This window comes from Macaca mulatta, chromosome 7, assembly GCF_049350105.2.
Source record: "Macaca mulatta isolate MMU2019108-1 chromosome 7, T2T-MMU8v2.0, whole genome shotgun sequence".
Taxonomy (NCBI): Eukaryota; Metazoa; Chordata; class Mammalia; order Primates; family Cercopithecidae; genus Macaca; species Macaca mulatta.
The window spans coordinates 180,053,501-180,069,383 of record NC_133412.1 but is presented as its reverse complement, the minus strand read 5'-3'; the positions used below and the strand labels follow the sequence as shown (position 1 = coordinate 180,069,383).

The 15,883-nt window shown below is 43.5% G+C and overlaps 2 gene segments (V, D, J or C); both read left to right on the top strand.

The window, feature by feature from the left end:
* The first annotated feature begins 2,070 nt into the window (after positions 1–2,070).
* Positions 2,071–6,102, top strand: LOC114679696 (immunoglobulin heavy variable 1-46-like). The segment is given in 2 exon segments: positions 2,071–2,213; positions 2,300–6,102. Coding segments are annotated over 2 exon segments (363 nt in total).
* Positions 6,103–6,173: 71 nt separating this feature from the next.
* LOC114679730 (immunoglobulin heavy variable 1-45-like) lies at positions 6,174–6,782 on the top strand. The segment is given in 2 exon segments: positions 6,174–6,318; positions 6,405–6,782. Coding segments are annotated over 2 exon segments (444 nt in total).
* Positions 6,783–15,883: the final 9,101 nt, after the last annotated feature.

The following is a 15,883-nucleotide window of genomic DNA, read 5'->3' as shown; positions in this document are numbered from 1 at the left end:
CAGGCTTCCTTTATCATGAAAATGGGTTAAATTAGCCAATAGGGTAAGAATCTTATAATGTTCCAGCTGGAAAAGGGAAAGCATCAGTTTGACCTCTGGAGACTCTGTGTATAGGACAACTTCCAGAGAAAGAAGAGCACTAAATTATTAAGATTCATTTGTAACTTCATATGATACTTCCGGGATGCACAAATTAAAGATGAAGGTGTGGCAATGCACAGGCTCTATCAGAGAAGGAGAACAGGGGAACTGAAAGAGATTGGCAGAGAGTAGGACGAGGACAGAAGAGCGATCTGAAGCCTCTGACGTCAACTCTGTAAAGACAACTCCCGTATTGACTGCCGATTCTGTTACCATGGGCCATTTGCAGGGTTCCTAGCTAAGGAAAAAGAAAAAAAAAAAAACAAAAAACAAACTGCATGCCCTTCCCAAGTCTCCACTTGTATCCTGTTTGTCTTAGCTCTCTAGGACAAAAACATGGCATAAACCTAGACCTAGTGCCAGTGCAGGAGGCACTTTCTACAGGCTAGACACTGGGAAGGAGGAAAAATGTCTGTTATTGGAATAGGAGATACAGAGATGGCTTTCATCTGAACTACAAGAGCCTAATGAAGAAACACGACCCTGCCCAAACCCCTACAAGTTCTTGTATTCACTGTGTCTCCACTGATTTAGTGCATCTGGAGCTTCAGAGAACTGGCTCCCTCCTGTGTCCTAGAATCTTTTCTTTGGGTCTTTCTGCAGAATTCAATAGGTTTAGTTAGGCCAATCAACTGTTTCAAGAGATGGTGTTGGCGGCATATATTGTCGCTGAAAGAGTATTCTAAGCCAGGACACAGCCACTTCATGCTGGACTAAAGACTCTGGGGAAAATGTTTTGTGAGCCCTGACAGAAACCTCCTTGCAATGTAAGGGCTGGGCAGGAGGGGCACTCAGGAGCCATGCAGCACCGGGTCCAGCCCCAGAACAGGAGGCTGGGGAGGAGGTTTCCTCTCAAGGCCTCGGTTTTCCTTCATCAGAAAAAAAAAAAATCTAAAATAACTGTTCAACAAGTTGCTGATATACGTTCAAATATCCTGCTACAATGGAACAATTCATATAACTTAAGGCAGTGATAACTATTTTTTAAATTGGGCTTCTAGGATTAGAAATATCTTAATAGTGAGAATATGAAGAATAGGCATGATTTTACTAATTCAATGGATACAGAATTGCAGGAGTCACTATATTCCTATGAACAAAAAATTCAGATTTCAGTGTTAAGTAATGTTGCCTACATTGTGTGAGTGACAGGGCAGTGGTAGATCTGAGTGTGGCAGGTACACAAATGTAAGGACTCAGAAATCAATATGGAAAGATCAGGATCTCTGGATACGAACTGAAAGTCTGTAAATACTTCACAAAATTCTAATAAACAAAGATGAATATAAAATCCATAATTATCCAAAACATAAATTCCTTGGAAGTTATTTTGGGAGCATGAGTTCATAAAGAACTCCAAACTCCTGTTTCAACTTCTGACTCCTCGTGTCCATGACATAAGAAAATCATCTCCAATTATGCACCTCAGGGCAATTCTGTAAACCCAGAGTGTTTCTGCTGAAGATCCTGGGGAATCAAGACACCAGGCAGGTGATGGAGACACTGTCTCAGGAGCGCCCAGCGGATCTCAGGGGAACCTGCTGGAGAGTCACATGGAACATCCACAGTCAGTTTCTCAGAGTCAGCAGTGAGCTGTGCTTGTGCCTGAGGGGACCATGATGGGGCCAAGGCATGTGCTCAGTGTCATGGACAGTTATAGTCCAGAAATGATCAGATGGTCTTGACGCTAATAAAATATGGGATCAGAGTGAGGAGCGTAATCTGTGGGGACTTGTTCTTCAGTGAAAGGATCCTGTCCATGAATAGCAGTGGAGCAGGGCATGCATTTCCTCAAGCAGGATTAGGGCTTAGACCATCAGCATCCCACTCCTGTGTGGCAGATGGGTCATCTATCTTCTCTTTCTCATCCTCGATCAGGCTTTGAGGTATGAAATAAACTGTCTCATGAATATGCAAATAACCTTAGATCTACTGAGGTAAATATGGATACATCTGGGCCCTGAAAGCATCGCCCAGCAACCACATCCCTTCTCTACAGAAGCCCCTGAGAGGAAAGCTCTTCACCATGGACTGGACCTGGATGGTCTTCTGCTTGCTGGCAGTAGCTCCAGGTAAAGGATCAACTAGTTCCAGGGCTGAGGAGGGGATTTTTTTCCAGTTTAGGGGACTGTCATTCTCTACTGTGTCCTCTCCGCAGGGGCCCACTCCCAGGAGCAGCTGGTGCAGTCTGGGGCTGAGGTGAAGAAGCCTGGGGCCTCAGTGAAGGTCTCCTGCAAAGCTTCTGGATACATTTTCACCAGTTATGTTATCAGCTGGCTGCGACAGGCCCCTGGACAAGGGTTTGAGTGGATGGGAGGAATCCACCCTGGTTATGGTAGCACAAGCTACGCACAGAAGTTCCAGGGCAGAGTCACGATTACCGCGGACATGTCCACGAGCACAGTCTACATGGAGCTGAGCAGTCTGAGATCTGAGGACATGGCCGTGTATTACTGTGCAGCAGACACAGTGTGAAAACCACATCCTCAGAGTGTCAGAAACCCTGAGGGAGGACTCAGCTGTGCTGGGCTGAGGAAATGTCAGGGGTTGTTCAGTTTAAGACTATTTAGAAAATGGGTTATATATTTGAGAACAATAGAAACACAGTCTAACTGTAAGAGAGATATTCCATTCAAGAGCCACCATATAAGCCAAATTGACAGAGTGGGAAAGGCCACACTCAATATTAAGTTGATACAAGCATTCCATGAAGGAGCTACTGTGAACAATTCACATTAGATGCATAAATAATTTGTAGCAAGGTTATTTGATCATGTGTTAAGGGTAAGTATGATTCTTAAAAAGAGGCAAAATTGTCTTTCAAATGTTTCTGTCACTCCTTACCATAAATTTTATTTTAGAGCAGTTTTAGGATTGCAAAGAAATTGCACAGAAGGTGTGAGAATTCCCATGAATCCCTGCCCTGCACAGGCACAGCCTCCTCCACCATGACCATCCTGCACCACAGGCACAAATCAGTTACAATGGATGAATCTACACGGACACTTGGTTCTTTATTTTTCTGATGATCCGCTAATATAACAAACCTAAATGATCTTCAAACACCTAGGTATATTCAATGGCTTTCTAGAAATATTAGTCAGAGGGAAAGTGAGTTGAGGCTATTACCATTTGAGCACTTTCTTCCAAAGTCCACAAAATATATATTAATTTGGAGTTTTTCTTACTTCTGGTTTACAATGCCCCTTCCCAGAGAATAATATTTTTAAGCTTTTAGTGAGGCTGGAAATTGAAAAAAAAATTTTTTAAAGAGAAATAAGCTTTCCTGTATTAGGCTGACTTATCCCAGAGGCAGCAATAAGCACAGCCCAGACCCAGGAAAAGTCTTAATAATATTATCTAATGTGCTTCTGAGACTCCTCCAGCACTCCCTCAACACAGGGAGAAGAAAAAGAATTTTTCCTTTGTTTTACGGTATGAGTTTATAGATTCTTGTTCTCTGTAACTAGTAACTTCAAGTATTCTGTTTTATCTAAGAAGTGCAATGAAGGTAATGAGAAGCCTGAGCAGACCTGAACTACAGTGGTCTAGGCACCATAGTGAGTGTTATGAGATGTGTTAACAGTGCAAGGCTGTTTGGAGCAAAACCTAGATAACAGACATCTGGGTTGCATAGCAATGGTCATGTGCAATCCTGAGTTATGAACCTGTTACAATGTGACTAACTGTCTTTGTCCTGCCTCTGTATCCCTGCTTTTGTGCCACTCTAAGCCTGCTTCAAGCTAGCCCACCCCATTTTGTGAAGCGTGTATAAAAGTCAAGTGCTGTCTTTGTTCTGCACCCAGTCTTTGTTTGTTGAGTCTGCTGGGTCTGAGTGCACTCAATAATAAAGATATCCTCCTGTATATAGGACCTCTCTGGTCCTCCTGATTCCACAACGTTGCAGCCAGGTTCATATCTCTAAAAGGCCAGCAAGTTCTGGTCAATTCCATAATGAAAATCCTTTAATGAGAGTTGGCAAACCTGACAATAAGAGACTCAATGTATAATACCCTAGAGTTGGATGAGATACACCGTAAGCTCTTGGGTGGCGGTTCCGAATAAGGTGGATTGTGCAGCAAATGCAAACACATGCATGGGACCCAGGCAGGAACAAAAGCTTCCCTTTACAAAGTGCGTGGCCCCTGGAGGGAGCCCTCACAGAGGTGGGCAGTGGTCACCTTTGCTGACTGCACATTAGCCAGAGGGATAACCATGATTGGCCTTGCAGGGAAAGAGCACCACTGAGGTCACAGGTTATGAAAATATTTGTCATCCTCCAGCTGAGCAAGTCCATCTGCTTGCTTGTGGGTGTCAGCCTCATGGTGGATACACGCTGGGAGATGACAAGATGCACATAAACCTCCTCTCACTAACTGTCCACTACCACACACTCAAGACCCACCTGTGCTCCAGAAAGGAATATGTGCCTGTGGAAATAGACAGAGCTTAAGTATTTTGTTACCTTGTGAATATACTGTGCAAAACCACACATTTCAGGAAGATTAGCTCACAAATGTTTACCAGGTGACTGAAGGGCAGTGGCGGGTGAGGTGATGGGACAGCCTCAGGGCTGTACGTGAGGAGGGCTCCCTCCCCCATGCAGGCTTTTCCTCCAGGAGCTGCACCAGGAACTCAAGAAGGATCGGGGAGAATTCTGAGAACACCCTACTGTGGAGCTGCCTAGAGAAGAAGAATACATACAAAAAAATAGAACTCTGAGTAATATATGGGTATTTGTTCATGAAAACTCTTTCTCTGAAAGCTTGTGAAGATCTTGAAATACCCCTGATTAGCTGAGGACAAACATTTAAACCCTACTTCCACAGGGAGTTCAAGCAGGCTGGATGTGTCCTTCTATGGATGATCGTCCCCACCCCCTTCTTCTTCCCAGCTCATCCCTGGCTCTCTGTGCAAACAGTTCTCATCAGTGGAATGTGCTTGATGAAGTGTTCAATTTTCTCATCTTCTATGTGGTCATGAATTTTCCTCATCTGAGGTTTAAAAACTCACCTGCATTCAGCACAAGACAGCCTAAAATCTCTTGTGGGCAAAACAGCAACAAAGGCACCCACCACGGTTGAGCATCCCGTGTTGCTGACAGCGACCACCGGGGATCAACATCGTCTTCACAATCCTGTGTCAGAGCATCGCCTAAGTGATTTTCAACAGCAACTCCCCAGGAGAATCAGCTGAAAACTACTTGTCCCATTTTCCATACAGATATAACCCCTCTATTTTCCTGAAGAAATAGAAAGAGCTGAATGCTGAATACGCTGAATGTCTACCAGTTTTGCAAGCTTGTGAATATATCACTTTCTAATTTCTGACCTGTGCAGACCACTCTACAGACTTTTCTCACTGGTGTGGCCAGCATTCTGGATGTCAAATGTAACTGAACTTCTTCATATAAGTCAACACAAACTCCTCATGGTTGCAGTGTTCACTGAATGGAATTGGAAATAAAACCCACAATTATCCATAACACAAATTCCTTGGAAGTTTTTTTGGGATCATGAGTTCATAACCTGTAGACCAAGAGTCCAAGAGTGTTTCTATTGAAGAGCCTGGGGGATCAAGACACCAGGCAGTTGATGCAGACACTGTCTAAAGAGTGCCCAGTGGGTCTCAGAGGGACCTGCTGGATACTCACGTGGGACATCAGCAATCATTTTCTCAGAGTCACCAGTGAGCTGTGCTGGTTCCTGAAGGGTCCAGGATAGGGCCAAGGCACCTGCTCTGTGTCATGGAGAGTGATTGTTCCAGAAATCATACAGCTGGTCTCTATGCTTGTAAAATCTATATTTGCAGTGAGGAACCTGTTCTGAGAGGGCTGATTCTTCAGTGAAAGGACCTCTGTCCACAAATGTTCATACATGGAGCAGGGCATTCATTTCCTCAAGCAGGATTAGGGCTTGAACCATCAGCATCTCACTCTTGTAAGGTTGATATGTCATTTATCTTCCCTTTCTTATCGTCAGCCAGGCTTTGAGCTATGAAATGCTCTTTCTCATCAATATGCAAATAACCTGAGATCCACTGAGGTAAATATGGATGTCTGTGCCCTGAGAGCATCACCCAACAACCACATCCCTCCTCTAGAGAATCCCCTGAGAGCTCAGCTCCTCAGCATGGACTGGACCTGGAGGATCCTCTTCTTGGTGGCAGCAGCCACAGGTAAGGGGGGCTCCCAGGTCCCAGTGATGAGAAGGGGATTGAGTCCAGTCAAGGGGGCTTTATCCACTCCTGTGTCCCCTCCACAGGTGCCCACTCCGAGATGCAGCTGGTGCAGTCTGAGGCTGAGGTGAAGAAGCCTGGGGCCTCAGTGAAGATTTCCTGCAAGGCTTCCGGATACACCTTCACTTACCGCTACTTGCACTGGTTGCGACAGACCCCTGGACAAGGGCTTGAGTGGATGGGATGGATCACACCTTACAATGGTAACACCAACTATGCACAAAAGTTCCAGGACAGAGCCACCATTACCAGAGACAGGTCTATGAGCACAGCCTACATGGAGCTGAGCAGCCTGAGATCTGAGGACACGGCTGTGTATTACTGTGCAAGATACACAGTGTGAAAACCCACATCCTGAGACCGTCAGAAACCCCAGGGAGGAGGCAGCTGCACTGAATGAGGAGATTACAGGGCTTACAATGTTTAAAGTTGTTTATAAAATAGGCTAAGCAATTGAGGAATATGAGTAATAGAGACATGTGTGCACTCTATATAGGAAATATTTCTAATAACTGTCACCCTATATGCACAATTCACACTGAGGTAAAAGCAGAAATCAGTCAAGCTGACGCAAAGTTTCCCACGTGGGCTTTGTGCAGACATAAGTTCCAAAATCAGATAGATAAATAATTTGGAGCAAGATTGCTTGATAACATGGCTAACACTAAATATGATTCTTAAAAACTGGTCAAAAGGTACACCTTTTTTTTTTTTTTTTTTTTTGAGACGGAGTCTCGCTCTGTTGCCCAGGCTGGAGTGCAGTGGCGCGATCTTGGCTCACTGCAAGCTCCGCCTCCCAGGTTCACGCCATTCTCTTGCCTCAGCCTCCCGAGTAGCTGGGACTACAGGTGCCTGCAACCACACTCGGCTGACTTTTTTTTTGTATTTTTAGTAGAGACGGGATTTCACCGTGTTAGCCAGGATGGTCTCGATCTCCTGACCTCGTGATCCGCCTGCCTCAGCCTCCCAAAGTGCTGGGATTACAGGCGTGAGCCACCGCGCCCGGCTCTGCCACCTCTCTTACATAAAATGTATTAAAAAGTAGTTTTGAGACCTCAGCAAAATTGAACAGAAGGTGCACAGAGTCCTTATGTGCCCCTGCTTCACCATGCATGGACTTCCCCACGGTCTCCATCCTGCCTGAGTCATCAATAAGTTCCAATGGATGAACTTCCATGGACACATTGCTTCTTTCCTCTTCCAGCGGTCCCTTGGTATACCAAGCCTAAATAATCTTGAAGCTCCACGGGTTCCTCAACTGGGCTCCTGGGAATGATGCCAGTTAGAGGAAAAGTAGGTGGGGCTATTTCTATTAGGACTGTTTTTTAGAGGATTCATACAATGTAAATTTTCTTATAGATTCTGTGGCTCCTAATTTACTATGTCCCTTCCCAGAGGGTGAGGTCCCTAAGTGTTTAGAGGTAGATCCATGTCTATAGAAAGAAAGCAAGTTCTAGTGAATCCCATAAGGAATATCCTTAGTGAGAAGTGGAGACCTTGGTCATGAGGCACATCATGTATGATTTTCTATAGTTCCATTAGATTCACTGTGTGCTTTTGTGGGTGTTTCTGGATGAGGCCCTTTGTACAGAAAATGAAAACTCATGCGTGAGATCCAGGCAGAAGCAATAGCTTCCCTTTACAACGTGGGAGGGAAATAGAAGAAACCCTCTCAAGGGTGGGCACTGGTACCCCTTGGGCCTGCACATTAGCCAGAGGCATCAGCCCTATTGGTCTTGGAGGGTGAGAGCCCCACTGGGGTCACTGGCTCTAGAAATGCCTGTCCCACTCCGGGTGAGAGCATCCATCTGCTTGCTCATTGGTGTCAACCCCATAGCAGGTGCACTCGGGAAGATCACAAGATGCACAAAAACCTTCTATAAATTATCAATTACTACACACTCAAAACCAAACTGTATGCCAGAGAGGGACAGATGTCTGCAGGGACAAACAGAATTTAAGTATTTTTTTAAATGTGGAAGACACTATCAAATGCCATATGTTTCAGGAAGTTTAACTCAGAAATGTCGATGACATAACTCAGAAATTTGAGGTGACATGACAGCCTCAGGGGCTGCACATGAGGAGGGCTCACTTCCACATGCAGGATTTTCTTCAGGAGCTCACAGAAGATTAGGGAGATTCTGAAAACATCATTCTGTGCTGCTGCCTCGGGAGGTAAAACAAGATCTGGAAAAAACTATATAAATTATTACATTTGTTAATACAAACTATTTCTGAAGCCTTGTGGAGGTCTTGACATAAGCCATCATTAGCTGTGAACAAACATTTACACCCTCCTTTCATGGGGAGTTCAGTTAGGTTGCATCTCTTCTTTTATGGACAATATCCCCCAAATCCTCTCTATTTCCTGCACATCTGCTGCTCTCGGTGAGCTGAGTTCTTATCAAAGAAATGTGGTTGCTGTAATGAGCTCTTCACTTTTCTCATTGTATTAGTCAGGATTCTCTTGAGAGACACAACTAACAGGATAGATGTATATGTTTGATGTGGAGTTTATTAAGGAGGATTGACTCACAAGATCACAAGGTGAAGTCTCATAATAGGCCACCTGCAAGCTGAGGAGCAAGGAAGTCAGCCTGAGTCCCAAAACCTCAAAAGTCAGGAAGATGACAGTGCAGCCTTCAGTCTGTGGCCAAAGGCTGGAGAGCCCCTGGCAAACCACTGACTTCAGTCCAAGAGTGAAAAAGCTGAAGAACTTGGAGTATGATATTCGAGGGCAGGAAGCATCCAGCATGGGAGAAAGATGAAGGCCAGAAGACTCAGAAAGTCCAATCTTTCCAATTTCTTCTACCTGTTTTATTCTAGCCATGCTGGCGCTGATTAATGGTGCCCACCAAGGTTGAGGCTGGGTCTGCCTCCCCCAGTCCACTGACTCAGATGTTAATCTTCTTTGGCAACACCCTCACAGACACACCCAGGAACAATTCTTTGCATCCTTCAGTGCAATCAAGCTGACACTCAGTATTAACCATCACATTCATCTTCTGTGTTATCATGTTTCTCTCTTCATCTGAGGTTAAGGAACTCACCAGCATGTAGCACATCATAGCTTAATGTCTCTCATGGACGAAATAGTGGCAAAGGCACCCACTAGAGTTGAGCATCCCATGTCGCTGACAGCAACCATCACAGGACCACATCCCTCCACCATCCTGTGTCAGAGCATCATCTGAGTGATTATACTGGCAACTTCCCTGGATGGTCATCTTAAAAACTGCTTGTCTCATTTCCCACGAAGGTATAGCCATTGATTTTCTCTTCCTAGCAAAATGGAAAGGGGTGAATATGCTGAATGTCTCCTGGTCTTGCAAGTTTGTGACTTTATTCCTTTCTAATTTCTGATCTATGCTGACCACTCTACCATTTATTTTCACTGAAATGACCCGCATTCTGGACGTTAAATATAATTGACCTTCCTCATATATAATTCAGCACATGTACCTCAGAGTTTCTGTCCTCATGCTCCGCTCTTAACTTACACAAGTTGTTTATTTGTTTTATTTTCTGGCATCTCTACTTGGCATCTTCTTCATACACATTTTATGTTACTTCTACAAATGATTAATTGTTAAAATTTGTAGGTACTTGGCCGGGCACGGTGGCTCAAGCCTGTAATCCCAGCACTTTGGGAGGCCGGGACGGGCGGATCACGAGGTCAGGAGATCGAGACCATCCTGGCTAACCGGGTGAAACCCCGTCTCTACTAAAAAGTACAAAAAAACTAGCCGGGTGTGGTGGCGGGCGCCTGCAGCCCCAGCTAGTTGGGAGGCTGAGGCAGGAGAGTGGCGTAAACCCGGGAGGCGGAGCTTGCAGTGAGCTGAGATCCGGCCACTGTACTCCAGCCCAGGCGACAGAGCGAGACTCCGTCTCAAAAAAAAAAAAAAGTAGGTACTTAATTTAATATTTAATTAAATATTCAGGAAATGACAGGATAAAATGAATGTAAAATAAAATAATAGTAAATAAATTAATATTTAAAATAAAAGAGCCAGCAGCTGAAAGCAAGGAAAATCTATTCTGCTGGGTAAGATGGTATGGAGGACTCAGCACAGTATCTTCTGCAGGTTAATCATTACTTCTGCTCAAGTTACACCGGGGGCACTGACAACCAGCAGTGGGTGCTCAGGACACCAGGGGGCGCTCAGGACACCAGGGGACTCTCAGAACCATCACTGGGCGCTCAGGACACCAAGGGCCGATCATAACCACCAGGGGTGCTCAGGACAACAGCTCGCTCAGGACACAGGAGGCTCACAGAACCACCAGGGGGCGCTCAGGACTATAAGGCAGTGCTCAGGACACCAGGGTTAGCTCAAGATAGCAGGGAACGCTCAGAACCACCAGGGGGCGCTCAGGGCACCAGGAGGCTCTCAGAACCGCCAGGGGGCGCTCAGGACTATAAGGCAGTCCTCAGGACACAAGGATTAGCTCAAGATAGCAGGGAATGCTCAGAACCACCAGGGGGCGCTCAGGACACAAGGGGACACTCAGGACTCAAGGGTTCTCTTGGGTGGCGGCTCCCTATCAAGTGCTTGGGGATGGTGTGTTTCTTTTTTTAGGCCCTGTGATTTCTCACCTGGTGAAACAAAAGTCTTCCCAGAATCTCTTGCAATTTATTTCTTGGAACGCATGTTTCTCTCCTCTACAAAATCTTAACTTAGAACTATAATTCAATTCTTTATATTTTCGTAATAATACTAGCAATAATATCTAAGTAAATTTTAAAATGAAGAAATTGTGTATGTTTACTTTAAACTATTTCCACAAACAGATTTCTGTTTTCTGCACTGTGTCAGTCACATAATTTTAAATACTTTTCTAATAATAACTCAGCATATGAATGTGTTGAGTTGATTTTCCTTCCATCTGCTGTTTATGGAGATGAAACATCACTTTAAGGGCTTCTGTCCTCCACTTTGGTGGTTCCTGGAGTTCTGACCCTCATTCTGTTTCTCTACCTTCCCTTCTTCTGTTCACACTTTTTCTATTCCTCAGTTTCTGCTCAAGGAATCAGCAAGTCCATTTACTTTGTCTCATCCATGTCTGGTGAATCAATTCCCTTCCCTTTATGATCACTGAAGTCAACCAAGTATGGGAAGGTAATAGTCCTTAGAATATGCTCATCTACCTGCAGAATCCCTGCTCTCCTCACCCTTTTCTAGGGTCCTGCAGACATCACCCCATCCCATTCCCCCTTCTCTAAGTACCCCAGAGTGGGCTCTGCAGCTTCTGCTGCCCTCTGTATGCTCAGCCCTGGGGCTCACTACAGCTTTGATGATAAAGCCCAAATCCCTATTGTCTTTGCACACTTTCTGACCACCCTGTAGCAAGCTGCCATTGTGAGTGAATCCTGGGAATCCAGGGGTGACTTTAATTCTATATTTGTGGATATTCTCTACCATCCAGGAATATTGTAAAATAAGCAACATATAGAGTTTATGTTAAAAATTCATGTAAAACACTTGCAGAATAAAAAACATTATTTAAATTGCAAAACGCTATCTTTTAAATTTAATACTTAATATTTTATTTTAATTTAATATTTAAATGTTATTTAAATTGGAAAAAGCTGACACATTTTTCAAAACACAATGTTATTTCAACACATTGTGTAATAAAATTTTAATAGACATGTTTACCTTATGATTAATACATTCCTTTATAATGTATAATGCATTATTACATGCATTTAAAAAGTGTGCTGCTAGCAAAAATGAGAAATAAGCCATAAGAGAATATATAAGGAATACCATTATATATTTCAATGATACATTTGCCAATAATGGTAGTTACAGTAAGTTTTACTAAAACATACATGTACATATATGTCATAATTTATATTGGAATATACAGACATTCATAGAAGAATATTATTTCGGACTAAAACCTCAAATATAAATACAAATAAATTTAAATCAATTAATTAACTAGAATAATACAGAAACAAAGGTATGTTGCTTTGGTGTTCAGAAATGTGTTCACTTTTGCCTGTGCTCATATATGTTTCATTGCTGAGTGTGGGAGTTTTTTTGTGTACATGACTATAAAGTTTTAAAACAGATTATTAACTTATATAGTCATAGAAATCTATGTTTGGGTTTTTTTCTTGTTAAAAGTTAACAGAAAACTCACAAATGAAAAAAAAAGTCATAGGCCAGGTGCAGTGGCTCACGTCTGTAATCTCACCACTTTGGGAGGCTGAAGCGAGTGCATCGCCTGAGGTCAGGAGGTTGAGACCAGCCTGGCCAACATGGGGAAACCCCATCTCTAGTAAAAATATAAAAATTAGCTGGGCGTGATGGTGGCTGCCTGTAATCCTAGCTACTGGGGAGGCTGAGGCAGGAGAATTCTTGAATCTGGGAGGCAGAGTTTGCACTGAGCCAAGTGCACTGCACTTTAGCCTGGGCAACAAAAGCGAAATGCTGTTTAAAAAAAAAAAATTCCAGAGAGTATTTGAAATGCCTGTGATGTATTTAGGTGTCCTATTAATAATCATTTTAAAAACTAGCTAAAAGGTTTTTAAACTTTTATTTTTGGTTCAGGGATACATGTGCAGAGTTTGTTACATAGGTAAATTGTGAGTTATGTGGGTTTGATATACAGATTGTTTTGCCACTAAGGTAATAAGTATAGTGCCTAATGGGTAGTTTTTCAGTTCTTACCCTTCTCCCATCCTCCACAGTTGTGTAGGTCCCAGTGTGTATTGTTTTCTTCTTTATATCAATATGAGTAGCTCCCACATATAAGTGAGAACAGGTGGTATATAGTTTTCTGTTACTCTGTTAATCTGCTCAGGATAATAACCTCCAGACCCAACTACATTGCTGCAAAGAACATGTTCTTATTCTTGTTATGACTGTGTTGTATTTCACACTCAAACGTACAGAAATCAATGTGTGGGAAAAAGCCAAGTGTTGGGAAAGAAGCTGAGGCAGGGCTTGCATATCTGACATAATATCCAGGGCTCCGGGCACAAAACCCCTCCTGGCCTTTGGAATGTGTCTAGACTTGCTGGCTCCTTGCTTCTAGCCCTCCCAGGCTCCTAGATCAATTGTATTCCCATTATCTCAAGTAGCAGAACATGTTCCATATAAATGCTAAACCATCACAGCTGTAGATCCTGTGCTTGCCCTTTCGACCCCTACATTCTCACCACCTGTTTCTTTGATCACCAATAAATAGTCTTGGCTTCCAGAGCTGGGGCCTTCACAGGCTCCATACTCACGATTGTCTCCTGGTCACACTTTCTCTCTCAAACTGTCTTTTTCTCATTCCTTTGACTCTGCTGGACTTCATAGCCCCAATGACGTGGTGTTGTGCTTGATCACCCCAACATTTCTGACACCCAATGTGGGGCGACAAAGACCCCGGTAAAGGAACGGCAGAGCATGTTAAAGTGGAGGCTGCATCATCAAAGGACACCTGATTGTGATTAAAACCATCTCGGAGGGAAGCTGAGAGCTCAGCAGAACCAGGTAACAATGGAACAAAGTGAAAGCAAACATTCTGCTTATTTAAATTTCTTAAGGCATTTATTACGAAGAAGGGAAGTGCAAGTTAGTACTCAGAATATGTTATCACTGATTAGTAGAGGAAAGCAGTTTTTGCCCATGGTTCCCGGAACAAGGGACTATGGAGTTGGATGAATGGGAGAGAACTGGCAGATATTTTTTAAAAAGCATATAAAGATGGAGCAAAATTCCAGTCTCAGTTTGGTCAATGTGGGCATTAATAAAGGCAGCTTATGAGCCATTTCAAACAGATGATGAGGCAGATTCAGATGAGAACGAGGAGGACAAGTGTAAGAAAACCCGACAGATTCTGAATGTGAGGAATAGAAACCAGAGGAAAATAAAAGAAAGGAAAACTAAAGTATGTTTTACTAGCCCATCAGCTTCATATGCTGAGTTAAGTGAATGGCCACCTCCTCTCTCTCCCCTTAATGGGCAAGAAAATGTATTAGCTACAAAACTTACTGCTCCTATAGTTACAACATTAAAACCTGGAGCAATTGGTGGTGCTATACAAAATTCCATTCAAAAGTCTAGAGCTGACAGACACCTTGAAGTATGACAATTCCAGTTTCTCTAGTTGAACCACCTTTCCATTTAAACTGTTAAAGGTATTCACACAGGCCATTAGTCAATATGGGCCAACTCTCCTTTTGTGCAAAGTTTGTTAAAAAATGTGGCTCTTGATAATATGTTAATACCATAAGATTGGGATACTTTGATAAAATCTGTTGTCACTCCATCTCAGTACTTGCAGTTTAAAACCTGGTGGTCTGATGAAGCTCAAACTCGGGCAAGGGAAAATACACAAGCACAGCCACCTGTGCCAGTTTCCTTTGAACAGACAATGGGAGTCGGCCCTAATTGGGGTGGATTAGAAAATCAAGCAGTCATGTAGGATGTTGCCATTGTTCAGCTGCACTCTGTGTGCTTACGGGCATGGGAAAGGATAAATGTTACAGGGGAATAATATCCTTTCAGTTGTGTCCGACAAGGACCTAAAGAACCATATATTGATTTTTATTGCTCGGCTCCAAGAGGCTGTAAATAAAGCCATAACTGATAAAACAGCTGAAGATGTTGTAATACAGCTTCTTGCATATGATAATGCTAATGCGGAGTGTCAAACTGCTATTAGACCCCTGAGAGGGAAGCCTCACTTAGCTGAATATATTAAGGCTTGCAATGGCATTGGAGGTAACTTACATAAGGCTACTCTTTTAGCTCAGGCTATGGCTAGATTAAGACTTGGAAAAATTATGCCCCATTTCTCAGGCTCTTGCTTTAATTGTGGGCAATTTGGACACAAGGAAAGGAATGTAGAAAAGGAAGTCAAAAGGCAAGAACTACTACCACCAAACAACAGAAAAGCCCCAGTGTGTGGCCCTGTTGTGAAAAAGGCCATCACTGGGCAAGTCAGTGTCATTCTAAATTTAGCAAAGATGGACAACCTCTTTTGGGAAACGGCATAGAGAGACTAGGAAGCATCTGTAAATTGAACACCGTCAGCAATAAAAAAATAACAAGTGACCGATACATAAACCATTACTGGTGAACTCCAGACATGATGCTAAGTGAGAGAAGTCAGTCTCAAAGATCAAAGGGACACAGCTGTAAGCACCACGGTCATCCTCAGGTGTCAGTGGTTTGGGCTGGGCTTTCTCTGTCTCTTTCCTGACCAGGCCCAGATGTTGATCTCCGCCACTTGCAGATGGAAAATCCCACTATTTTCAATCATGCACTGAGGTTTGAAGTGCTTCACACAGACTGAAACAAACACGGCCTCCATTGAACAGTGTCTGGCATTTGTTCCAACCACAAGAGAACGTCCCCCCGCTCTCTCCCTCCTCGTTTCTCTCCTGCAAGCCAGCAGCCCTGCAGTTTAGTCTGCATCTCCCATACCTCCACCCATCTCGTTCCAAGGGCCTTCCACTACACCCTCCACTGTTTTTGAGAGCACTGGCAGGCTT